This window comes from Delphinus delphis, chromosome 3 (genome assembly GCF_949987515.2).
Source record: "Delphinus delphis chromosome 3, mDelDel1.2, whole genome shotgun sequence".
In the NCBI taxonomy this organism is placed as follows: domain Eukaryota; kingdom Metazoa; phylum Chordata; class Mammalia; order Artiodactyla; family Delphinidae; genus Delphinus; species Delphinus delphis.
Window position 1 is genome coordinate 78,524,905 of NC_082685.1, and position 23,318 is coordinate 78,548,222.

At 39.5% G+C, this 23,318-nt stretch overlaps 1 protein-coding gene and 1 long non-coding RNA gene across 4 annotated transcripts in view; one reads left to right on the plus strand and one right to left on the minus strand.

Annotated features, from left to right (window-relative positions):
- The window catches only part of LOC132423356 (cysteine dioxygenase type 1), a 37,877-nt gene extending 14,817 nt beyond the window's left edge, over positions 1-23,060 (plus strand). Inside the window, exons 1-6 of one of the 3 annotated variants that reach the window (XM_060008994.1) lie at positions 10,628-10,837; positions 10,975-11,180; positions 14,463-14,540; positions 16,149-16,303; positions 21,287-21,456; positions 22,325-23,060. In XM_060008994.1, coding sequence (XP_059864977.1) covers positions 11,011-11,180; positions 14,463-14,540; positions 16,149-16,303; positions 21,287-21,456; positions 22,325-22,354 — 603 coding nt within the window. In that variant the 5' untranslated portion in view covers positions 10,628-10,837; positions 10,975-11,010 and the 3' untranslated portion in view covers positions 22,355-23,060. Of the gene's footprint in view, positions 1-2,272; positions 2,335-10,627; positions 10,838-10,974; positions 11,181-14,462; positions 14,541-16,148; positions 16,304-21,286; positions 21,457-22,324 lie in introns of those variants that run through there. The other 2 variants (XM_069540590.1, XM_060008996.1) reach the window with 2 other exon arrangements.
- On the minus strand, positions 11,190-22,318 carry LOC138414044 (uncharacterized). Its single transcript, XR_011246420.1, has 3 exons — positions 21,910-22,318; positions 15,251-15,326; positions 11,190-11,760 (listed from the first exon to the last, which is right to left on the minus strand). It is a non-coding gene; the product is annotated as an uncharacterized lncRNA (long non-coding RNA).
- Positions 23,061-23,318: the final 258 nt, after the last annotated feature.

The following is a 23,318-nucleotide window of genomic DNA, read 5'->3' on the forward strand; positions in this document are numbered from 1 at the left end:
AAATTAGGTTACCGTCAAAGTTGAGCAGCAAAGATACAAAGAAAGTGTGAGATAAGGATTTTATATACTACAAAACTGACATTTAATCAGGGCACAAAACTGTTAGCAGTGTGCAAGAACTCAAGAGAATGCTGTTCCCATGAACCCTCCCTACAAAATCTCAAGTTTATAACAACCAAAATAACTAAAGAGACATCTATATAAAGACTGGTGATTTAAAAAGAAATCATTATTCTTTAAAATTTTATCCTCCTGAGCTCTAGCATTTAGCTGAAGATTGTATTTTGAAATTTTTACCTCCATGGAACTTCCATTTAAACTACCTTAATTACTTTTTTTAAATTAAAGTCACTTTCAGTTGCTAACTCCTGTTACAGAATTCCATCAGGTTCTTATAGTTCTCTACTGTATCTGCTGTACTGTCCCCTCAACACTCACATCTTATTTTTGTTTCTTTTGCCTGCAGAGTCCTAATTATTACTCTCTGCACCTAGTTAAGTCCTAACTTGTTCCTCATTTTTTTTTTCCAGAAAGCCTCTCCTGACCAAAAGGCTAGGCTAAACTAATGCCCCATCTTTGTGCTACAGACCTTGTCAGATGCATTTTCCCTATCTATATTCTTATCTATTCAGGTATGTTTGCTTATTGAGGGGAGAGATCATATTAATCTTCATAATTCCACACCTTGTGCGTTTCCTAGCACATAATAGACACTCAGGGATTGTTTGCTGAAATAAACTAAATTGTTGTCCAGAGCCCTTTTCCTAATTTAAAATGTTCCAAAGAGTAAAATCTATGTTCACTCATAGTTAAACTGTCAGGAGCTAAACACAAATTATTATATCCTTATCACAGGAAATTCACATTAAAATGCACACTGATTTCAGTTGTTTCTGAAATTATGTTAGAACCTTACTCAGCCTTAATAATGAGTTGATATTTAAGCATGAACTTTTTTTTTTTGCGGTACGCGGGCCTCTCACTGTTGTGGCCTCTCCTGTTGCGGAGCACAGACTCCGGACACGCATGCCCAGGGCCATGGCTCACGGGCCCAGCCGCTCTGTGGCATGTGGAATCCTCCCGGACCGGGGCACAAACCCGTGTCCCCTGCATCGGCAGGCGGACTGTCAACCACTGCGCCACCAGGGAAGCGCCACCAGCATGAACTTTTTTAAATAATTTAATAAGTCTAACTAATGTCTATTGAGTACGTATATCAAGCACTTACACTTGATGTGTACTGTCTCGTTTTATTTTTCCCAGCAGCTTCAAGAAGTATAGGTCCTGTTATTTTCTATATTTACAAACAAGGACACAGTTTGAGAAAAGTTATTTGTATTTATAGCCGAAATTAGATCTCAGTAGAGCCCCTACTCTGAATTACTGCACTGTATTGCCTGAAGGAGAAATATAAGTGATATTTATTCTTGTTCTAGCTGATGTCCCAAATAGTATCTATCACCTAACTATTCTGATAGATATTTTTAAGGTCTATGTGAAGCCCAGGAAATTTGTCTTAAAATTTGATTGTAGACAAGGAAAATTGAATATGTTAACCTGCAAGTAATGTTTTGCTTTCTAAAAAGAAAACTATCAGAAGTCACTTGGACACTGATCTTTTGTTTCAGTATCTTCAGGAATTTTTTAGGTACTAAAAATGTTTCAGTAGAAACAGACTAAACTGAAACATTGAACAATGAATTCTTTAATAAACAAGGTTGTAAGGACATTAGGTTTCAATTATGCTACATTTTTGCTACTTCATTTGGCTGCAAGTGACTTTACAGAGGTCTCACCCAGCCTGAGTTTTCAGAGGTGGTAATGGTCAAAAACCTCCAACCGTGCATGTCATTTACTCAAGAAAAATGCACCAACTATCTCAATTATTAGATGTTTTTATTTGAGGCTGTGTGTGTAAAATTTTGTTAGGAGAAATTCTGTCTTTAATTATGAATAAATGAGAAACTTGATATTTTTACTAATGTAATTTCTTGGATAAACCTTCAAAAGCTGTTTGTAAAAACAAAAGTTTCTTAGTTATAAAAAGCTGGGAACAAAAATTCTGTTATTCCTCCAGAGGAAAGACATGCTCTTCATAAAGATCTCACTAATTGACTAATTTATGAGAATTAGAAAGAAGGGGTTTAGGGAAGCTTTCTTCAGTTCTGAAGACAAATAATTTGAAATAGCTGGCTGATTGGCACCCAGAAAAATGCAGATTAATCTGGATACCATTAAAACTGAATCACCATAATTTTCTTCTTTCTTGCAGTTTATTTATGTGAATCAGTCCTTTGCCCCCTCCCCAGACCAGGAAGTTGGAACCCTCTATGAGGTAAAACATTACTGCTTTATTTTCTTCATGGAATATGCTCATCTGTGTATAGTATGATCACTAACTCACATCATTTAAAGAGATGATAAGCCATTCTTAATTGTCTATCAAGAAAAGAGATTACTTTCTTGTTCTCTGTTACATCTCTAACACCTTGAACTTAGTTGGATCTCAATAGATTATACAGTGATTGAAGAATTAAATGATGAATAACACAAACAGAAGATGACTATGAAATATGACCAGAAAGTAAGATCTCCTTTTTTACCTACATGTAGTATCTTCTACATTGTTTTTATAATCAGTAATCCAGATCTCCCTCCAAGAAATTGAAAAGGAGACTATGTAGGAATGACTTTATTCAGCATCCTTACAGCACAATTACTAGAAAATAGTACATACATTATAGTCGGATGTAGAGAAGGGACAAGGTTAAAATGTCTGCTTATCTATGCTGAAGGTGCTTAAAGGACAAGTTTTATTAAACATTTATGATTACTAATATGTGTCCAATAGTAGCTTGCATCTGTTGAAAGAACTAGCCTTATAGATACATGTACATGTATGAGGATGTTTATGATCAGTATAACATTTTTTTTCTTAGTTTCATCTAAGAATAACAAAAATTGAGTTTAATTTATTGCCGTTTTTCTTTTTGTAGTGTTTTGGCAGTGATGGTAAACTGGTCCTGCATTACTGCAAATCTCAGGCATGGGGATGAGCTACAGAGGAAAAGATATTGATAACTTAAAATGAATCTTCACAAAGCAAACAGCTCTGAAAAGTTTTGATCTTGTGGCAAGAGACTTGTGGATGTGATCTCTTCAGCATGCATCTACTGTGACCCATGTCTATACATTTAAAATATCCACAGAGTAGATGGACTCACAAAAATGTGATTTGTATTAAAACACAAATCAGCATAAAAGATTGACATTAGGGTTTACCCATTACTACAACTATTGCTCCAGAGCTGCCTCCAAAGTGTTGAAAAGGAGACTAAGATTATATAAAGCTGCTTTTGTACCACTTCTCAAAATGACTGAAACTGTTTACTTGAAAAATTAGCACTCTGCTGATTCCCCCCCACCATAAAAGTCAGTTTACTAAAGGATTCTTTTGGGGCTTATTCAGGGGAGTGCAATTTGTTTGAGGTATGTGTTTTGCCTTTTCTCATTTACATTTCTACCTACAGTGTTACCTTGTGAAACAAAGTTGCATTGACCTTCTGGCTTTATTACCTTGCATAGTCCAGTAGAGGGCAACCCAGCTGACAGAAAGAGTTAGGCAGTTTGGTTTTACCTCTTTGCCAGAAGACAATAGCTATTCCTGCTAATCTCTAGCAAACATCTAGCCAAGAGAGCACACATGTTGACACACTGGAAGATTGCTCTAGAGAAAATTCGGGGTTTCGGTTTAACTTTTATTGGGAAACAAGGAATTTTACAAATTTTGGACAAATGAGTCATCTGACTCTTTTCAATCTTATCTTTTAATGATTCTTGAGTCCCAGTGGTTATAACTGTGGTATGAAACTCTCTCTTATTTTTAGTGTCAAAAGCACTCAATGAGTAAACAAGGCAGCATCTTTCAGTTTTTTATAATGTATTTTCCAGCTTGAAAATGCTCAAAGAATAATTGGAAAATAGCTAGATTTTATGTGTATTTCATGCCATGACTAAAAGTACCATTTTTTACTGATGCTATTAAACTGATAATTGCTTTAAATAAAATTCAGCCTTTTTTCTTCATTCTGTATTGTATTTGTAATGCAGCATTTTTTTAAAAAATTCCAATAAATTGAATGGAATGTTCAAACAGGATCTAAGGTGTATACAAGAATTCTAAGTGTTTATTTTCAAAGGTGATGAGAATGGTATGATTTTGTCAAAGGACTTTGAACTATGTTTATGTCCTTTAAGTCCCAGAATGTACTTTATGGTTAATGATCTGCCATACATTATCATTAAGGGATGCTAAGGAACAATTCAGTTTAAGGTGATGAAATCACTGTTCAGTTCTCATTTTCTGCCCGAGAACAAATTCCTAAGTCCCCTTATAATGATGTCCCTGTTTAACAAATTAATGCAGCTAGTATTAACACTGAAATAATACAGGTTGAATTGTGTAAAGGCTAAGTAAGAAATTAGTATGTATGTTGAAAGCTGGAAAGAATGTTATTTGCAGGTCAAATAAGTTGAATGTGGAAAGGATCTGTTCTCTAGTTTTGTGCTCTTTTCAGTTTACTGAAGGATATGAATATATTTATATGCATATATATTTAACAGATGGGAAAAATGTGTTTAACCTATGTGTATCTTATGTTTGCTGCTAAGGTTTCAAATGATAGACTATTACCTTAATAGTCAAAACTACTTGAGTTTGAATTTGTGTCATCAACTTAATTATTCTTTTCTGATCTAAATAATTTACTAACTTACTCAATCTGAGGTTAGCTAAATATGTATACTTTGTTTTTTTCACTCACAACCTTTAAGAATATGTAGGGCTTTACACTTTTTAAAACCGTAGTTACATTATTCTGTGCTGACTATACAACATTTACTCATAAGCCTGGATCCCATAAGTTATTTGGTTATTAGAACTTAGAACACAATTCACAAAATATTTTTGCAGATGTCTGGTTTAAATGAGCTTGGGGGGGGACTAAACCCTCAGGTTATATTTTAAGTTTTCCATATTTATGAATGAGAAAATCAACATCAGTAATGCCACGCCTTATCTTACTGTGCAAAGATGACCCATTCTACATACAGTGTATATAATGTTAGAATAGTGTGCTTTGCGTCTTTGAAGCTGCCTGTGCCGAGGCCTTCACAGTGAGTTCCCCATATTTAGGGTGTAAGGTAAGCTAAGAGTGTTTATCTGGAATCAAAATAAGATTGAATACTTCCTGGAATCTATGATTTCTGTAGAAGTTTTAACCCTGAAGGGACCTTTAATATCATCTACTCTGATAAGATTAGAAAACTCAAAGAGAAGTGCAGACCATGCTTTTAAATTATATAGCATTAGTCAACCAGTTTAGTTGTGTGTAACCCAAAGCGGGAAAGTACAGTGTTCAGAGGTATGATAATGAAAATCACCTTTTGTGCAGCTTCTGCTTCATTTTCCAAGGATTGTAATATACTTAGTAAGCTTCTGGACTAAGGGAATTCAGCTACAGACCACATAATGGAAGGAAAGTATTCAGAAAACAGTCCAGCAGGTTTACTTTTACAAATACTATTTTCCTTCAAAATTGTCCAACCCACACTGGATTATTCGCTGTTTCCTGAACGTGCATTGTTTGTTTGTTTTTCTGTTTCCTACACCTCCCCACTGCAAATCCTACCTCTCTGCCTAATTCATTTTTTAACTTTCTTAAAGCTTATCTGAATCTCTCAAGGAGGAGATACTCTCTCCCTCATAAGAACACAGCAAACCACCACTATTACAGCAGTTACTGCGCTTACTCCCTTACAAGCATGTCCAACACCCTTTCATCATTGTCATATCCCTGAAAATAGGATGTTTGGGGGTTTTTTATTTGGTACCCACACACATAATAGTACATTTCCTTATGCACGTATAATCAGGAATTCATTATATATTGAGTGGGATGTGGTTTGCAGAATGATTTAAAGCAACAATAAAGGAAATTTGCATGTTTTTAATTTTTGTATGGCAGAAGATGAAAATGTTTGCAACATATGACAGGGTTTTGATGTCCAATAATTGAAGAGCTCATTTCAGTTGATAAGAAAAAAGAACGTCTGAAAAATGGGCACAATACATTAAAATGTAATTCCAAAAAATAAAAATATAGGTGGCTAATAAAGCATGAAAAGTGCTAATCATTAGTTATAAAAAGTACAGGTAGGGCTTCCCTGGTGGCTCAGTGGTTGAGAGTCCGCCTGCCGATGCAGGGGACACGGGTTCGTGACCCGGTCCGGGAAGATCCCACATGCCGCGGAGTGGCTAGGCCGGTGAGCCATGGCCGCTGAGCCTGCGCGTCCGGAGCCTGTGCTCCGCAACGGGAGAGGCCATAACAGTGAGAGGCCCGCATACCGCAAAAAAAAAAAAAAGTACAGGTAAAAACTACGAAATGCTGAGTATCACCTTTCATAGTATCAATAGTTAAAACAATTATCAGTATTGGCAACATTGTGGGGAAATAAGTCCTGTCATATTCTTGGTGAATGGAATGTGAATTGGTACTACAATTTTAGGGGACATTTTGGCAATCTCAAAAGCCTTGAAACTAGAAATTTCCATTTGTTTATTCACATAGAGTGCCTACTATGTCCTCAGCATTGGAATAAGATATAAGGTTCCTGTTCTGGAACTTTCATTCTGATTGGAAGGTAGATTGTCAGGTATGAATTTAAATAATTCTTGAAACTTTAAGTTGATTTTTTGAAATAATAGAAAGTAAAAAGATAAAATTTGATACCAAATATTAGATTTACCTGTCTTTTTTTTTTTTTGGCCGCGCTGCACGGCTTGTAGAATCTTAGTTCCCTGACCAGTGATTGAACCCAAGCTCTCGGCAGTGAGAGCGCGGAGTCCTAGCCACTGAACCTCCAGGGAATTTCCTGTATTTTCTTATATGATATGGATGAAGGAAGGATAAAACATGTATGTATATTGAGTGTGATTAGAATCTTGAGTTAGAGGAATCCTTATAAATCATAGTTCCTTCTATGTTCTCATATGGAGCAGATATACCTGAAACTTATTGGTTACTTAGTGATAGCCATAAGGAAAGCCCTATCCATTTTGAGGTGGATTTATTCTTTATAGAACTCTCTTCCCTCTGCCTTCCTCCTAAAACTATTTCTTCCCAGTTCTATTATATATCTAGATCTATGAGGCATATCTTTTCCCCCTTTCCCACCTCAGTTCTCCCAAGTCTTCTACTATCTTAATCATGGCAAATCCATTCCTTCCAGTTGCTCAACTAATTATTAATCCCTCTCTAACCCACTTCCAGTCTATCAGCAAATCCTGACATCTTTACCAAAACATGTTCAGAATCCAGCCATTTTTCATCTATTCTCCCACTCTAGCCAAGCCACCATTATCTTTCACTTGAACTGTAATAGCCAGCTAATTGGCTTCCCTTTATCTGCTCCCTGGTCAAAATCCCCAAGTGGCTTCCCATATCAGAGTAAAAGTTGAAGACTTTCATTGTCCTATGTGATCTGAAGTCCCCATTTCTACAGCTTACCACCCACCTCCGTGTTCATCTGTGTTATTATCCAAACACTAGACTTGATCCCATCCCAGGGCTTTTGTGCTTACCATTTCCTCCATCTGGAAACTTCCCCCAGACAATTGCATTTCTCACTAACATCCTTCAGTCCCTGTTCAACTATCACATGACACCTCCTCACCACCTTCTACCTTCTTTCTCCTGCTTTATTTTTCTCCATCGTGTATTGTATACGGTACTATGTGTCCATTTCTCCATATATACTGTATTTGTTGGGGTAGCTACCCCCAGCCCCATTAGAACATATGCCCTCTGAGGGCAGAGACTTAAGTTTTGTAAGCAGTGCCAGGCATATAGTACATGCTTGTGAAAATGTGTCAGATGGATGGATAGACCAATATTACTGAACCTCTAATAATTCTAACTCCTTTCTCTGGATATCTATCACATGTCAACATCTGTCTTAAAATGTGATGATCATTGACATGGGCAATGCAGAGTGCGGTAGAACTACCACCTCTGAATCTAGGTATCCTACTTATGTTAATAGAGCCTGTAATGTCAGTCACTTTGGGGGGAGGGAGGGACAGTAGTTAAGTTACAATGTGCAATTCTGTGGGGAAGAATATGGGTTTTCTTTACAGAGAAACCGGAAAGAAAGACAAACAAAAAAAAACCTTGAGAGAAACAAGTCTAGTCTGCTGGATTTGAACGCACAGCCCCAGGGATCCTTAAAACTAGCAGTTGAATTACTCTAGCCAATTACCAGTATGTTTTTGCTGGAGTCACCATTCATGCATATGCAAGGCACTGTGTACTAGGTGTAGAGAAAGGAATACAAAAATGAAATGTAAAAGGAGCCTGTCCCAAACATCTCACTGTCAAGATAATCCGCCTAAGTAACTACAATACCTGCTGCAAAGTGGTAAGTGCCATAAGAAAGATACTGATTATTGCCTTAGTTGTTCAAGAGGAGATATAACTTATTTGAGAGGAAAGCATTTGAGCTAAGACCTTAAGGTAGGATCTGGACATATTGAAATGTCTTTCTAGTGTCTAGGCAGAAGGAAAAGCTTAAAGCAGAAGAATGGATTTGGTAACCACAAGGAATAGTGACTAATATAATCTGGCTGGAAGACATTTGGTAAAGAAGAAAAGTAAAGATAAAAGATGAAAAAGGAAATGAGCCAAAACATGGAGAATTTTAAATGCCAGGTTGACAAACCTAGTATGTAGGAAATAAGAGTTATTGAAAGTTTCTGACCAGGAAACATAACCAGTCTGAACTTAAGTATAATTAGTGGATGTGAGTAAAGGATCTGTACTGGGAAGGGCCAGCATAGTAATCCACCCAAAATTAGAATAGAGGCTTGAGTGGAGTGGCAATAAGAATAGAAAGGTGGAAAAACATAAAAGATATTCTGGAGGTTTAAAAAGTTAGCTATTGGTTGAAAGAGCTTGAGAATGAAGCAGGAAAGAGTAGGCAGTGGTGGATAAGGTTCTTGAGCTCGGATAGCCTCATTGTGGAAATTGAACCTCCAGGAAATGAAAAGCATGTTTGAAAGGAGTTTTAAATGTGGTATATTTCATTTGAGGTGCTAAAAGGTATTAGAGATTACTCTCAGCATGTGAGATTAGAGAGATGTGGGAGACATCCACACAGAAAGGGTCAATGAAATTGTGTTGGGGGCGTTAGAGAGGCAATGAATATGAATGTGTGAATATGGCTATATTAGGAAAGATCCTTGAGGTCTCTGAATGTCAGAAGGAGCCAGAGAAAGTAGAAAATGAACGGTCTGAAAAATTTAGAGAAGTGTAATCCACTATGAAATGCAGAAAAGTTTGTGTTCGATTTTTGTTGTTCATTCCCAATATTTGTGGATTAAAATAGCTGAAATGAAGTAATTAAGAGACTCAATAGAAAACACTGACGAGAATAAAGAAATTATGAGTAAATGATGAAAAGGGTACGAGTTACTCTGTCCCATAATTCTTTAATTAACCACCTCTACATCACAAAAGGTAGGCCTCTGGAGTGCTTTGTACCTGTAGTAGCCCTTTTGGAACAATGTTAGAATAGTTTTAGTGTAATCAGTTTAATCAGGGACGTTTAAGACTGCAGATGGCACTAGTAAACTTAAATATATACAGTATATACACATATACATACATATGTATATACATAAAAATACCTTGGAGCAAAGTCTGGCAGAAACAGACCAGTCTTCCAGAAGTCTAGACCTTTAATAACCCTGAATCCATCTATAGTGAGAAAGAAGGAATCTCTACTGGCATTTCTTCTGTCCTTCACTTTTTCCTTATTTTCATTCATACTTAACTTGTGTTAATCTCAAAGCTGCTACGTGCTACGCACAACATAGAAATGCATTTTCTTGCGTGTATTACCGGTAGGCTACTTCAGGCACAAGCCTAGAATTGAAGGATTTAAATAATCTGATTAGAACACTTTAAATTACTGTATTAGGAATCAAAAAAAATCAGCATTTCTTTGACCCATTACTTGACACATCAGGTCTTTGCCCTGGATATATTATCAATATTTAAAGGAAATGTTTGATTTTAAAAATCAAAGAGGGATACCCGGCCTTCTATTGTTTCACCAGTGTTGCTCTAGACCCCAGCCTCCCTTGTCAAGCTGTAGTTTAAGCACAGCACATTTAAATTTTTTTAAAAGAAGACTTTGACTTATTTTCACCTAGCCTTGGAGCATATTATCGATGGTTTCAATCGACAGAACAGAAGCTCTCCACCTTGGGAGTGGACTCCATACTCAGCCTTTGTAAACTGTTCAAAATCAATCCCTCGGCTCCATTTGGAAGGAAGCGTCCGTGTCCTTCCTCAGCGTACTGCGCCCCTTCTCCAGACCCCTTCTGTCGACGTCCTAGCGTCGCAAACCAAGGCAGCACAGAGGAGCCTCAGGGAGCGGGGGAGGGGGGAAGAGGGGTTGGGATGGGCGGCCGAAAGACGGCATGTTACGGTGGGGTAGAGATTGCGCGCAGCCCACCGCGAGCACCGGGACCCGGGAGAGAAGGGTTCTGCTAGGGCCGGGGTGCCGAAGGAGCCGGGGCCGTGTGCGTGGGCCTTTCCCCCACGCTCTCGCCGCCTCTGCCACCCTTCTCAGGTCGCTCCCCGCTTCTCCCCACCCTCCGAGGGACGTTGGTACATTCCCGGTGACTCCGAGAGCTTAAAAAGGGCCCGGGGAGGCTGAACCTAGCAGGTTTGGTCCAGATTTGTGTGCGCGGCCCGTACTCTGATCCGCCACGGTGGGTATCTTGGCGGGGGTTTCTTTACGCTGTGGCACTCGTGCATTTGGGGGCTTCGTGGCTGTGTGTAACTGTCTGGCTAGCAGCTAGGAACTCTCACCCCCGGCTCCTCGGCTCACTCAGCTCCTCCGTCGCAGCCCAGCAGCGAGACGCGCGCCGCCAGTCCGCAAGGGATGGAGCGGACCGAGGTGCTAAAGCCACGCACCCTGGCCGATCTGATCCGCATCCTGCACCAGCTCTTCGCCGGCGAGGAGGTCAATGTGGAGGAGGTGCAGGCCGTCTTGGAAGCCTACGAGAGCAGCCCCGCCGAGTGGGCAGTGTACGCCAAGTTCGACCAGTACAGGTGAGCGTGCTTTCGCCCTGATCGCCGAGACTCTCCGGCGCCGACCCTTGAGTCCGAGCGGGCGCCGGCGCGGGCTTGTGGGGAGCGGGTCTTGACTCCCGGAGAGCGCAGGCCGCCCGGCGCCCGCAGCGCCCACCCTCCCAGTGCTCCCGGCCGTCTCCCGCACCCCAGCGCCGCGCCTCCTCGCCCGCGAACACCGGGGCGGGCGTTCGGTGCTTTGGGCCGAAGGCGTGTCCCACTGGCAGGAGACTGCGTCAGGCTCCCAGAGGGGAGGCCACCGAGCGGTGCAAGTTTTCTGTTCTTTTCTTGTTGATCAATCCCTCGGCTTCCGAACGGCCACTCCTTCTGCCACCCGCACCCCCCCGCCCCGCAAGCGGAGCCGTCGCTAGCCTAGAACACGGAGGAGATGCGGGGAGACCCCGGTGGCTGGATGCCCTCAGACTCTGGCTGTCTGGACTAACCGGGGTGTTCTCAGGAGAGCACTCCAACAGCGGTCCGGAGAAAAGGGTGACGGTGGAGGACGCAGTTAAACGACACCAATTCTCCATCACTTCTCCCTCGGTCGCTTGCAAGCAGGCGTCTGCCAACAAGCATTTTTGTTAATACAAAATAACGACTTGGGGTTGTCAGCTGCTGTTTTTCAGTTTATGATGCCCCCTCTCCCAAACCAGTTGGACTCCCCGGGCTGGGGGTTTATTTAAACCCACTGTCAGGTTCTCGAAATAAACGAGTGCTTTTCTTTCAGCCCCCAAGCAATATGCTTTTCCTTATCCTTAGATCTGAGGGTCTGGAATGTAAATTGGAGACCCCTGCTCCTCAGAGGTGCTTGAGTGAGATGCCTTGGCTTAGAGATTAAATAAAAAATGAAACAGCCTACCAATCCTCTGGGGAGAGAAGTAAAATTTAATCACCCTGAAGAATGAGGGTTTCTTTTCCGAAGGGTAACCAGCGCTTCAGTCTTAATGGTTGGTTGTGATGAGGTCAGGGAAAGGAGCATAGTTGAAAGAGAAGAATAAGAAAAGATGAGGCTTTCCTTTGAAGCCTGAAGCCGTTTCAGTATACGTCAGCATATACAGTGTGTTTGGTAAAGTTTTGTCGCCAAGGGCTGTTTCAGTTGTACTTTAGGAACTGAAATAGAAAAGTGACGTCTACTTAGGATCCTATTTTCCACTTGCAAGTGGTTCTAGGAAATTCCTTTGGTTCCTATCCTTCTGTGGCTGCCCATAAAGCTACCAGAGTAATTTTGCCATTAGCTCCAAGTAATTGAGGGCTTGTTATGGGCTCTAGTACTCTTACAATCACTTGACACATGTATTAACTGCTAACCTCACAACAGCTCTGAGATAGGTACCATTCTTATCCCTGTTTTACAGGTGAGAAATAGTAGGCAATGAAAAGGTTGGATTACCTGCACAAGGTCATACTAATGTTCCTTAGCGGCTCCAGGATTCAAATTAGCATTATTCTAGAGCCCACACTCTAAACCACTGCTAAACCCCCTGTAGACACAAGGTGGCCATAATAGTTTTCTCCTGCCTAGATTTATTACTGACCAAGTGAAATTAATTAAGCAGGGTATGCTGTATGGACTTTTAATCTATAGAACAAGGGCATTTCCAGGGGCCTTGAATTTATCTTGATTGACAAGCTCTAAACCACTTGAAACCTTGGGATTGACCTGTTCCACGGGTTTCTGAAGCACAGCTCAGTAAAATAATGGGTGCATTCCTAGGCGGGCAGTTGGAGTAGGGAGGGAGGGAGATGGGAGAGCAGAAATCAATGTGGTAGTATTTTGCGCATGTAATAAGTGTCCTAGTACTGTGAAGGAATCTGATCTCTGACCTTGGGAAGGCCAGTGCAGAAGAATCAAGACAAAATATGTTCCACTGGGGGCCAAGCAGTAAATTGTCTGGAAGAAGCCCCAGAGAAGCAAGACCCTAGGGCTGGAGGAGGGAAAAGTAGGATCCCTGGTACAGGAACCATTTACTGTGAATTAAAGGCTGTGTGCACAGCTGCCTGCTAGGTCCTTGAAAGGGCTCCAAAGTAAGGATAACTGATATCTAAAAAGCACTTACTAATCAACTCTCTCAGTGATCCTACTCTGCCAGCACCTGGCCTCCAGCATAGGGGAGCAAGGGGCATGTGGGACGTAAGTGAACAGATGACCATGTGAACAAACAAAAGGGATAAAGATTCCTTTCCTTAAAAATTAGTCTATCGTAGAGATCAAACGTCTGGATACCAAGGGGGAAAGGGCCGGGAGGCGGGGGGGGATGAACTGGGAGATTGGGATTGACATATTTACACTACCATGTATAAAATAGATAACTAATGAGAACCTACTGTATAACACAGGGAACTCTACTCAATGCTCTGTGGTGACCTAAATGGGAAGGAAATCCAAAAAGAGGGGATATATGTATACGTATAGCTGATCCACTTTGCTGTACAGTAGAAACTAACACAGCATTGTAAAGCAACTATGCTCCAATAAAAAGTTTAAAAAAAATTAGTCTAAATGTATGTCATAATTATCGAACTTTGTTAATTAGATGGTGTCAAGAGTACCTGTGGGACCAATAGAAACTTTAAAGTTGATTTTTTGGAGGGGGTGGGGGATGGTGTGGATGTGGTTGTTTTGGTTTGGGATTTCTGGGGGCTAATTACTAATTTCTCCTCATTGTAAAAGGTTTAGAGTGTTATTTTACTTCCCAAGTGTAGTCGCTTTTGTTCTGGTACTTAGGTCAACGCCCGCTCTATTTGTGGAGGACGTTTCATCATGATGCTTTTGAACGTGGATGTCGCTGGTGTCTGGACTCTAGTAAAACTAAGGAGAATTCTAGAACAGCTATTTAATGGAACCTTGTTTCTCAAATTCTGGTTTAGCTACAGGGAGGGGGAAAAAAGACAATAGCCAACATTCTTGCCTAGAGCAGTAGTGCCCTTTGAAAATGCTTTCTGTGAGAAATTTTTATTCTTTTTATCAGTTTGAGGCTGTCACATGGAGACTCAAGGAATTTAATTTTTTTCTCTTACCTTTTTAGTGCCATTAATTAGAACTGAGCAACTATAAACACAGTGATTCAAAATACAAAAATGTCTAAATGAACTGTGAAAAAATACTTGCTTTCATTTGTGCTCGATTTCTAATTAGACAACCACATTTAAAGTTGCTTCTAGGTAAAAATATTAGCATTTGTAAATGAATGATACTATATGACACACTTATTTTTCCATTTGTCTCATCGACCAAATTCAAACTTCTGAAAACGTTCTTTTCAGATATACCCGAAATCTTGTGGATCAAGGAAATGGAAAATTTAATCTCATGATTCTATGTTGGGGCGAAGGACATGGCAGGTAATACAACTATTCATTCAGAGATTTATTCAGTGTTTATTCCAGCATGTGAAAAGTACAGTGCCAGGCTGGCCACGTGCCTTGTGAGCACTAACAAATCGCATGTTGTAATTATTTGTTCACAATGTCCCCTAATCCCAGCAAAAATTCTCATGGGAATTAGCGTGAGGGGTTTAGCATATACCATGTATTATGACAGACCTTCCCCCAAAATGAGTAGTAAATCAAAGGAGGTGGAGGTAAGTAACCAGCTTAATTATTCTCTCTGTGTTCTGTGGAGTTAAACTTTCTATGAAGTTGTGCTAAAACTTGACCTTTGTGGTGCTTTGAAGTGTGTAAACAATTGTCGGACCAAAGACCAAAGCATCCAGATTTGGAGCTAGAAAAGCAAATCACAAATTCAGAAAATTTCTTTCTACTTCAAGCTAATTGTTTATTTTCTGTATACAGAAGATAAGACAACTTAGACTAATACCAATTCTTGAAACTTGGTCCCTTAATTTTTCCTTAGTTTATACATTTGCAAGTCTTACTACCAGTCAAGTATTGTTACCTCTTTAAGCAGATCCTTCTCAGTCTCTTGAGAATGGTAAAAAAAAAAAAAAAAAAAAAAAAAAAAGCCAATAATCCAGACCCATTTTTGGTGGGAAAAAGTAAACATGAATTTACAAGATTTTGGAAAGTTAGGTCTATAGAGTGCATTTACTTACTCATATAGAATGAGGTTGTTTTCATTCTCTCAATATTTCTTGAAAGCAGATTATATGTCAGGAGTAGAACAAGGCTCTGTGAATTAGAAAACAAGTTCTCATGATACATATACGGGGTAACAGAATTCAACATATGAAATACATGCTATAGCATATAGCATGTTGTAATTGCAGGTTCATATTTTTTAATCAACCCTATAGCTAATACTACGTAATAAACTTAAATACTATTTAAGATTATAGGAATAAATTCTTTCCTCAGATCCAATTTGCTTTTTTTCTCCCATCAATACTGGGAGGTAATCACAGATAGGATACTCTAAATGTATAAAATATTAACATTTCATATGCTTTATAGTATAATTTTCGGCTGCTAACACACATGTGCATACCTTTTGTCCCCCAGAGGAAGGAGAAAAAAGAAAAAGCCTGGGGAAAAAACACTGTTATGTGATCTTCTCAATGTAATGCAGTTACAGATAAAGGATTTTTATCCACTCTAAAATTTCTGTAATGTAGTTTTTAAGTCAAGTTCTAGCCCAGCTTAATTGAGTTATTAAAAGCTATATTTTGGAGAAGATAAATGATTACTGGTTTTGTGTTTCTGTTATCAAAGGAGTATTACAACAAGGTTTAAAAAGATGAATTGTTCTTCTGTAAGGGTATGGGTCAAAACTGTACCCCTTATATGCATTGATATGGAAGACGTAGTATTTTATTACTTTGCCCTGAACAATGTTGAATTATAAATTGACGACATTTAAAACTCCAGCTGAAATGGATATTGGCCTGGGAGACGTCCTATTGACAGTTGGCAGCTGTAAGCTCTGGACAGATTGTTACAAGTGTGGGTTCTGGACCATCTACTGAGTTTAGTTGTCATTTTGTGTATATATAGCAGTATCCACGATCACACTGACTCCCACTGCTTTCTGAAGATGCTGCAGGGAAATCTAAAGGAGACATTATTTGCCTGGCCTGACAAAAAATCCAATGAGATGATCAAGAAGTCTGAAAGAATCTTGAGGGAAAACCAGTGTGCCTACATCAACGGTAACATCCAATTTTTCTAACAACAAGTGGGAAAAACCTTGAGCTCCCACTTGAAATATTGCTTGCTTATATGTGTGCAATAGAACCTGGATCGTGGAGTCATGATTTCATCTGCTTAGGAAGTGATCTAAAAGCAGTGGGTTTTGTCTTTTTAAAGCTTTGCGTGTGGATTGGAATCACTTATTAAAAACATATGCATGCAGGTTAGTGTCCACCGAAGAGTCATTTACCTACCAAGTCTTAGGACAGTTAGAATCGAACATGAATTTACATAAGTAGAGTCTTTTAATAAAGGCGTGAGGCCAAGTTGGAAGTGTTAGTCTTTCATTAGAAAATGTAAAGAAATGTTCCGGAACTGATTAAGAATGCTAGCTAGTCCCTGTTTTACTAAAGTGCATACAGCTTACTTTAAAAAGAGTATTCTCAAGAGAAGCTTTTTGAAGCACATTATTTAGCAATGATTGCTAGATCTCTTACAAAGAATTCATTCTTTCTTCTAAATGTGGTATGGGAGAGCCAAATGCTCTTCAGTAGAGGCAGTGATTAACATCTGTGTTCCTAAAGGACTTAGTAACTTTCCAAAAAGCTCCTTAAAGCTTCCATGAGATAACTTTTTTATAATTAATTAATTTATTTTTGGCTGCGTTGGGTCTTCATTGCTATGTGCGAGCTTTCTCTAGTTGTGGCGAGTGGGCTTCTCATTGTGGTGGCTTCTCTTGTTGTGGAGCACGGGCTCTAGGCACATGGGCTCAGTAGTTGGTGGTGCACGGGCTTAGTTGCTCTGAGGCATGTGGGAGCTTTCCCTACCAGGGATCGAATCCGTGTCCCCTGCATTGGTAGGCGGATTCTTAACCACTGTACCACCAGGAAAGTCCTGAGATAACTTTTTATATTATTCCCATTTACAGATGAAATTGCCAACACATAGGAAGATTAAATAACCTGTCCAAGGTCACTCAGGATTTGAACCCAAAGAATTTGATGCCAAAGCCCATAGTCTTAGTTGGGATGCTGTCCCACTTATATAAAATAAAATATTACAGAGGTTTTTCTGGCAAAGCAGGTTCTTTCTTCTCAGATCTTAATGTTCAGTATTGGCCTTGATACTTGGCCTAAACTTGTTCAGTTAGTTTAAGAATGCAAGTCAGTTACAGAAGTCAGATTGTATAGGAAGTTTTTCCCCCATTCACATAACAAAGGAGTTAGTTTCTCAGATGGTAGGAGACTCTTATTTGAGGGTTGCTGTATGTAGCAGGCACACCAGATTTCTAAGAACAAGATTGCTGGTACTGCTCAGAAGCCAAAAGCCTTTCAGAGTAATAACTTTCAGCTAGAGTCATAGAGTCATTATAAAGCTACATTAGATCTTGGAGAACACCTAAGATTTTTTTTTTAAGGGTCTTCAATGCAAAAGTCTATAGGAGCCAAGCAGGTAAAGTGAGTGAGTGATGCAGGCCGGAACTAGGCTGTGGGAACTGGTGTGCAAGCTGCCCTGTCTAAAGGGACAACGTGGTCACCCAGCTCCAGTGAGATCGTCCTGACTTCTTTTTCCATAGAGGTGGGAAATTCTGATTGTTACGGGAAATTTTGCCAATCAGTAAAATACTCTATAGGACAGGCGAAATATTTCTGTAGATGCATTACTCAAAAGCCACCAACTTGTAACCTTTGATTTTTTACAGATGCAGGAGGAGGGCTAGATGTGGTTAGTGATTAGGGGGGAAAGGTGTTTCAAGTACAAGAGAGAACATGGGTGAAGGCACAACCCATGTTCAAAGAACGTTGTTCATTCAAACGTTGCAAAGAATGAAGACTATGCAAGAACGGTCTAGCCAGAGGGGAAGATGAATGGGCTTGGATAGGAGTAGTAGGAGAGTAAAGTAAGATCAGGGCCTTAGCCTCCAAGACTAGCTTAAAGTAAAAACTTTCTTTGGCCAGCAGAATTTTGTTCGGGAATATCTTGATTAATCCAGTAGCAATATGCGTCATAGGGTGGAAGAAAGGGAGAGTGGGGCAAGGAGATCAAGTTACTTATTGTAATAGGCAGAAGGTGAACATTGCCTCAACCAAGCTGGCATCCCTAAGTATCACCAAGAAAAGTCCGATATTACTGTGACAGAGAGTAGTACATCATTGGCATAAAGGAAAAGGAGGCAAAGACATAATAATAATGCTGGGATTACTAACATTTAGGGATCAGACGTGAGCTTTGGGGACTTCTAAAGGATGGGTGACTTGTTTTTGTGGGATCTTTGCTTGCATTGGGTGGTCTATTGGAGGTGCAATTGGAGGAAAAAAAAATTATTTGTATAAAGGGCAGTCAGTTCTTCAGAATGTTTAGCTTTTGTTCAAAAGCAAGCCAGTGTATTATAAAAGCAGTAGGCTATAGAATCAAAGAGTTTGCAGATCTGAGCATTAGGCCCCATTTTTTGTTTTTGTTTTTGTTTTTGTTTTTTTTGCGGTACACGGGCCTCTCACTGTTGTGGCCTCTCCCGTTGCGGAGCACAGGCTCCGGACGCGCAGGCTCAGCAGCCATGGCTCACGGGCCCAGCCGCTCTGCAGCATGTGGGATCTTCCCAGACCGGGGCACGAACCCGTGTCCCCTGCATCGGCAGGCGGACTCTCAACCACTGCGCCACCAGGGAAGCCCAGGCCCCATTTTTTTAAATGACGAAGACAGAAGATCCAAGAAGTTCTGAGTTGTTCAATGGTAGTCAGTCTAGCTGGGAGTAGAACCAAAGTCGTCTGCTTCTGGGCTTTGCTCTTCTTTGTCGTGCAAGCTCATGGAGCTAGATCGTAAAGCATAAGGCCAAATTAGGTGCCTATACTAACTACACTAATACACTGAATTCCTTCCTTGATTAATCTTCCAACTCTCTCCTTACTATATAAATTTCTTATCAACATAGTTATAAAAATCAAGTATTTTGTTTATTTTGATCTTCTTGAAGGCGTCTCCCCCAGGCCTTTTGACTTCCTTCAGTGTGGATTGGTTGGCTAGGGCTCATCCTGTGGTCCCCTCACATCATCCAGGCTTTCCCTTTATTCTCTCCTGGTGCTTATTCCCTTGTTTCCTGGTCTCGTCTGCTTTGTCTTAGGTTCGTGGCCTTGTTTTGGTGGAACATATCCTCCAACGGCCCTATGAGAAAGGGTTCATGGAAAGTAAATTTCTGAGACCTCTGATATCTAAAAATCTCTATATACAACCCTTGCAACTTGATAGATAATTTAGCTGGATATGAAGTCATGACGTGGCAGTCATTTTCTCTCAGAACTATGAAGGTAATCTTTTGTCTTTCAGTTTCCATTCTTCTTGTTCAAAGCCTGGTATCATTCTGATTTTTGAATCTTACTATGTATGAATCCTATTTTTTCTCTCTAGAAACTTTTGGGGACTTCTCTTTGGGTGTCTTTTCTCTGTCCCCAGTATCACAGTGATGCAGTTTGTTTCATGACACTCATTGTGGTGGAAGCTCAGTAGGTTCTTACAATCTAGAAATTCATGTCCTTCAATTCAAGAAAATATTCTCAAGTTGTTTCTTTGATTTTGTTGTTGTTGTTCTGTTTCTGAAACTACTGTTGATCAGATATTAAACCTCCTGAACTAGCCCTCTAGTTTTATGGGGTTTTGGGGTTTTTTTTTAATCTTTCCTATGTTCTATCTTTGGCCCTTTGTTCTTTGAGTCTTTGTCAGCTTTTTCTTCCAACCCCTCTATTCAGATTTTTATTTCTGCTATCATCTTTATATTTCTAAAACCTCTTTTTATTCTCTAGTCCTTTTTATATAGTATTTTCCTCATCTCTTTTTTTTTTTTCTTCTTTTTTTTGGGCCACGCTGTGTGGCTCGCAGGGATCTTAGTTCCCTGACCAGGGATTGAACCCATGCCATAGCAGTAAAAGCTCCAAATCCTAACCACTGGCCTGCTAGGGAATTCCCTTCCTCTTAGCTCTGTGAAGATATTAATGATAAGTTTTTGGTTTTGTTTTTTTAAGGCTTCTCTTGAGTACTGTCTATTTCATGTTGCCTTTTTTTCAGGTTGCTCTGGCCTCTTTTATACTAGAGGCTCTGCTCACATGTGTGATGGCCTTGACTATGTGCTAATATTTAAAAGCCAGAGACAAAAAAGTTAATTGGTAGCTTTCAAACATGGATGGTGTTTGTTAACTGGACTTCGCTGTAGGATCGTCTGGTAAATCTTTTCCTTGAGGAACAATCAGTGGTGATATCCTCAGGACTTTTTTCTTGAGCTGATCAGATTCTCAGAGAAGCTGCTTCCCATCTCCTGCCTGGAGAAGAAATTCCTGTCTGGCAGCATTCTGGCAGCCATGTGATGAAGAAAGTGGAGATCTTACCACTCAGTGTGTAAATTTTCACTTAAGTCACCTGTTTTTCACCAGGTATCCACCAGTCCTGAGTTTATCTGTTGTACTCTTTCTAGAGAATAGATCTCTGATTTCTACCAGGGATGGAGGGAAGGTGAGGTGGTGAAAAAGCTTTGTGACGAAACTTAAATAGGCTTCAACCAGTTCTTGTATTTATAGCCCATGTTCACCTTCATTTCAGGAAGTACATGTGCTGCCAGTTCCTGAGCTGTTAGTTTCAGGATATAAATCAGGTTATTTCTTGGCCATCTCCAAGGGTAGCTGAGGATTTAGCTTTCTCTCCTCTGCAAAGCCATCCATCTACTTATAAGCTTTCAAATTTTTAAAGATTTTTTTTAAAACTTTAATAAAGTTTTTTCTTTTCCCTTTATCTTTGTATGTTGATGTCTTTTTTATTCTTTTACTGCCGTTGTAGGGAAGTTTTTAGGAGAAAGCAGAATATGTGTCATTTACTATTTTTAACTGGAAGTTCAATTCTAACTAACTTTTAATAATTCATATGTATCAGTTGATTTAGGATCTTGGACAATTGACCAGATTTTTACCTACAGCTAGCATCTAAGCTCCTTCATCTACCCATCCCTCTTCAATATTGTTTAGATTCCATTGGCTTACATCGAGTAGAGAATATTAGCCATACAGAACCTGCCGTGAGCCTTCACTTGTACAGTCCGCCTTTTGATACGTGCCATGCCTTTGATCAAAGAACAGGACATAAAAACAAAGTCACCATGACATTCCATAGCAAATTTGGAATCAGGACTCCATTTGTAAGTATAATTTCTCTCTCCTGTGTTTAAATGCTTTGTGGGTTGGCAGCATTACACTGATGCATTGCTTTTTTGTTCTAGGTATTATTTAAATATCTTAAGTTTTAAGTATTTTTAAGTATTCTTGAGATAAGTCTTAACTTGGAGAAAAGGCCCATTATATTCTATTATTTTCTTTAACTTTGGAGACTGTATTTTCAATTTATAAAATAATACTTAAATTAGATGCAAAGAATTGCTTATTCAAAATTTCAAACTGTATGCTTATTCCTAAAGAAAATATTTTCTCTTCATTTATTAGGGAAATAAGAGTGAGAACTATATTGATAAAACTGCTACTACTATGACTTAATGTTCATAGTTCCAGTTTGCTGAGATAACACAAATAACTTACACAGTTAACCTTTGCAAAGTTGAGACCCTATTCTGATAATAATAAATAAAGAAACTTGCCTGTTTTGATTGCCAAGCTGCTTTGTCTTTGAGTAGTGATGGCAACCAACAATAATATGGTGTGGCGATCTTCTATCACTGAAATAAATTGGCCATTTGGGGGAATGGTCTTTAGTTAGTCATGGGAATGCCCAGAAATACACAATGCATGAAAACAAAGACTGAACATCCTTATCAGTCTTATGAAAGTACAGCCTTTGAAAGAAGCTAGGGCAGAATTTTCTCAAGTGATTGCTCTGCTTATTTCCTGCATTACGAGCCCCAAGAGATACTCTTATCACAGGAAGGAAACAACAGGGCTCCATTGCCATGCAGTGGATTTTCATATACTGCCAGAAAAGCAGGACTACTTAGAACAAGCAGAAATGTCTCGTGTAAAGATTCTTACACAGCTTTCTTTTTTTCTTTCTTACAGACAACTTCAGGATCACTGGAGAACAACTAAGGAGCCCCAGACCCTCTGAGGTTTTACTTTAAGGTCCGGTGAAAGTTTTGCCTTGGACAGGAAGCCCTCCTTCCATTTGCTGTCCAGTAATATACTTTACAAGGCCAATACTTAGATCTACTATAAGGCAGATGCTAATTATAAGGCATTAAGTAAGCAAATAGTGCCCTGAGCTACTGTAGAAGAAAAAATCCCACTAAAGATAAAAAGGCTTGTGATTTTAAAGGCCAAATCAAGTGCTCCACTCATTGTACCCTCTAAACCCATTGGAACTATACTGGGAATGTGGATGAAGGTTTTTATAGTTTTTGGAAACACTGGTCTCTGAACTATAATTAGCAATAAATAAAAACAAGACATCAAACCACCCACCTTGTTACTTGGAGGACTAAATGTAGATGTCTTCATTATACTTTGTATGTTCTTAATATTTGAAGAGAAGTTTTTGAATCTGTGCATTTTATTTTTTCAATCTTATTTTACAAATTCCTGTTCTATAAATAATAGGGTATTGTAGATAGAGAAACTTAAGGCACTTTGCCATTTGGTAATGAAATGAAGGGCAGAAGATTTAGAAAAATACAGGTACCCAAACCCACAACAAACCAAAATTCTAAACTCATGTCTAATGTGTCCAGTGGTCAAAGACTTTGTACTGCTGCCAGAATTGCCAAATAATTTTAATAAAAGTGGATTTGAACATAATTTGAAGTTGTCTTTCTCTTTCACATAAGAATTTCATATAATTCACGGCTTCTTAGGTTCATGCAGACTACCAAAAGCACTGCAAAAGATGCTTTTATGATGTAAGAATATAAGAAGGCCAAAAACTGCATTCAAAAGGAGCTTACCGGGCTTCCCTGGTGGTGCAGTGGTTGAGAGTCCGCCTGCCAATGCAGGGGACACGGGTTCGTGCCCCAGTCCGGGAAGATCCCACATGCCGCGGAGCGGCTGGGCCCGTGAG